This window comes from Fukomys damarensis, unplaced genomic scaffold (assembly GCF_012274545.1).
Source record: "Fukomys damarensis isolate Sample0158 unplaced genomic scaffold, DMR_v1.0_HiC HiC_scaffold_19, whole genome shotgun sequence".
Lineage (NCBI taxonomy): Eukaryota > Metazoa > Chordata > Mammalia > Rodentia > Bathyergidae > Fukomys > Fukomys damarensis.
This window is the reverse complement of record NW_022900931.1, coordinates 53,276,798-53,279,972: the sequence shown is the minus strand read 5'-3', so window position 1 is coordinate 53,279,972 and position 3,175 is coordinate 53,276,798. Positions and strand designations below refer to the sequence as shown.

The 3,175-nt window shown below is 40.6% G+C and overlaps 1 protein-coding gene across 1 annotated transcript; it reads right to left on the bottom strand.

Moving 5' to 3' along the window:
- Positions 1-844: 844 nt before the first annotated feature.
- On the bottom strand, positions 845-1,561 carry LOC104874062 (cytosolic acyl coenzyme A thioester hydrolase-like; the record flags this gene model as incomplete). Its single annotated transcript, XM_033765977.1, has 1 exon — positions 845-1,561. A coding segment is annotated over one exon (717 nt), but the record flags the coding sequence as incomplete, so codon positions are not given.
- Between the last annotated feature and the right edge of the window lie 1,614 nt (positions 1,562-3,175).

Here is a 3,175-nt window from a genome sequence, read left to right as displayed (position 1 = left end):
CTGAGCAGAGCATGGCAGTCATGCTGAACTGCAGAGACAGGCATCAGGGTTGGGCCATCTCAAGTGCCTGGACTCGGCAAGGTGGAGCATTAAAGAAAGGGAGCTGTGTGTGTGTGGGAACCCATACAAATCCATGGCCAAAGTCCAGTCTGCATGTGTATAGGGATTACCCCGTGCTTACCAAAACGTAGCTGTTAGGGGACTGAAGCCAGAAGAAAGATCACAGGGGCTGAACAGTGTTGGAAGAAGAGCAGTGCTGTGGATACTTGATATTGGATTTTTGCTTCTATCAGAATAAAGACATCTCTGCAGCATTTTATTTACATTCCAGGAATCCTTTGAACTGGACAAGTTGTGTCTTAGGGAGGAGAACTAATTTAAATCAGCTCTAACAAAGTCTAAATTTGAGCTCCGACAAAATCCCCAGCATAGAGAATTTGGAGTTAAAGTCCTGCCAAGTTAGAGAGCTTGGCAAATACCATGAGCTTTCCATAGTTCTGAATTAAGAAAGCATATACCAATCATATATAAACTCAAGATGATCTTCTAGCAATTTAGCTGCTTCTTAAGATAATAAAGGCTGTTCGGGGCCCCAGGCGTGAGGGGGGCTTCTAGGGCTGAGGCTCCACCTGGCCCTGCCGAGTTAAAGTCCTGCCAAGTTAGAGAGCTTGGCAAATACCATGAGCTTTCCATAGTTCTGAATTAAGAAAGCATATACCAATCATATATAAACTCAAGATGATCTTCTAGCAATTTAGCTGCTTCTTAAGATAATAAAGGCTGTTCGGGGCCCCAGGCGTGAGGGGGGCTTCTAGGGCTGAGGCTCCACCTGGCCCTGCCGCTCTTAAAACACCAGCTGCGGCACAGGGAGGGGCTTTCCCTCCTGGCTCAGCGACACGTAGGTGAAGAAGGCGCTGGCGGCCCGGTAGCGCTTCTGCGAGTTATCCACCACAGGGTCGGCGTCCACCAGCACCTCGATCTCCATGGACTTGTTGCTCGTGAAGGTCATACGGCCAGAGATGGTAATGACACAACCTTTACGGATCTTGTTGTGAAAATTAATGGCGTCCACAGAAGCTGTGACTATGTTGGTCTTGCAATGGCGTGCAGCCACGATTCCGGCCACCTCATCCATGAGCTTCATGGTGACCCCTCCATGCACGAAGCCATGCAGGGTGCAGTCCGAGGGCCCCACCAGGTGGATCAGGCTTGACTGGCTGTAGCTCACGGTGTTGGGCTCGGGGTTCAAGATGGGCTGTACGATGTCCCCGTTCCTCCACTTGGTCTCCATGCGTTCCAGTTTCTGAGCTTCGTACCGCTTCCGGCCCTCCTCTTCCTGCTCCTGCCGGGAATACACGACAGGAGGCACTTCGAGGACCTTGTCCACGTTCTTCAGGGACAGGGGCACGTACCACAGGGTGGCCTTATTGGTCAGCTTTTTGGTTCCTGTGAGGATGTTTTCGGACATCACGTTGACCTGGACTTCCACAGAGTGCCTGGAGGTGTAGGTGATCTCGGCGCTGACATGCGCCACCTCCCCGATGCACATGGGCGACAGGAAGATTCATAAAGGAAGATAATAGAATTTAAATTTTCTATAAGAGGTAACCTAGAATATGAAGTATTCAATTAAATATCACTAGAAAGAATGATAAAAATGTGATTCAGGGATAAAGACAATGAAGGCAATAGGAACTAAATGTGAGATGGACTACTGTTGGAGTTAGCAAGGTTTTAAAGGACCAAGGAACAATTAAGATTATTTTCCAAAAAGTTAAAGGAAAATACTGTCTTAATGAGAGAAAAGAATAAAGAATTTGAGCAGGGAAATATAAACTACAAAACATCAATTGGAAATCCTAGAACTGACAATTTTAGCTACATTTAAAAAGTACGACAGACAAGTTTCGCAGAAGATTGTGAGGAGACAAGAAACTTGTCTTGTTTAAAAATCAGTCAACACGGTCCAATCAAATGTATAGAGCAAAACTCTGAAAAAAGCAGAGACTTAGGGACTTATGTGAAAATCCTAAATCACACAATAACAGTTTTCAATGTATGAAAGTCCCCGAGACAATTTAGAAAGTCTGTAATACTAAAGATGATAATAGTAAGATATGACTTACCTTTTCCACACAGCCATTCTTTTGTGGATGTACAGCAGAGCTTTCCAGATGCTGAATGAATGCAGTCAGAACAGACCAAATGCAGAGCCTGTCCTCTGATAATCCAGAAAAAGCACTGTCAAATATATGTGTTCTTCACACTAAAATGTTTGAATATTTTCATGAAAACTATGTTATTTGTATGAAAAGGTATTTTCTTACTATTTTTCTTTGTATCAATGAGTAAATACTTTAAAAATATTTCCAGTTTTTATTTTAATATAGTAAATATGAATAGATAGAACAACAGAATCAAACATTCTTTGGGGTTCTTGAAATTTTAAATAGTGTAAGGGAACAGGAGTTACAAAACTGTGAGAAGTTATTGTTTTAGATACTTGTTATTGCATTCCCAGAAGGAGAAAACAACGGTAATGGGCACAGTGTATTAAACAAACAAATAAAACAAAACAAAAACACTTAGTTAATCTCAAGTAAATAAAAAGTAAACCATTCAGCTGAATTTCTGAGAACCAAAAGCTGAGAAAATTCTGAAAGCTGCCATTTTGAAAATACACTACACCTAGGGGCAGAAAGGATAAGCATAATTAACTGCTGATTTTTTACCCAAAAAACAAAGGATGAGATAATTTTATTGTCCTTTTAAAATAAGGAAAAAATTCTATGTCCACCAAGTTAGCCACTGAAAATGGTAATAGAATAAAGATATTTTCAGATATCCCCCCTAAAAAACCTTAGAAATTTTGCTAGCATGTTTACAGCATAATAAATAAAAAATATATCATTCAGTCCTAAGGGTATGAAGTAAAATGAAAACTTAGATCTGCATGTATGGAACACAGGATATTAGACACTGGAAATGAGTATGTAAATATAAATCTCTCTTTTTTCACACTTTAGATGTACAAGAAAAGTAATTATTTTAAATATAAATAATGACCTGACAGTGTCATTTACCATATACAGAGATGAAAAAAAGTAAGAGAAACGCTGCTGAAATGATATGAGGAGGTAAATAAAGTGTGATAAGAATATTTTATCATAAAATA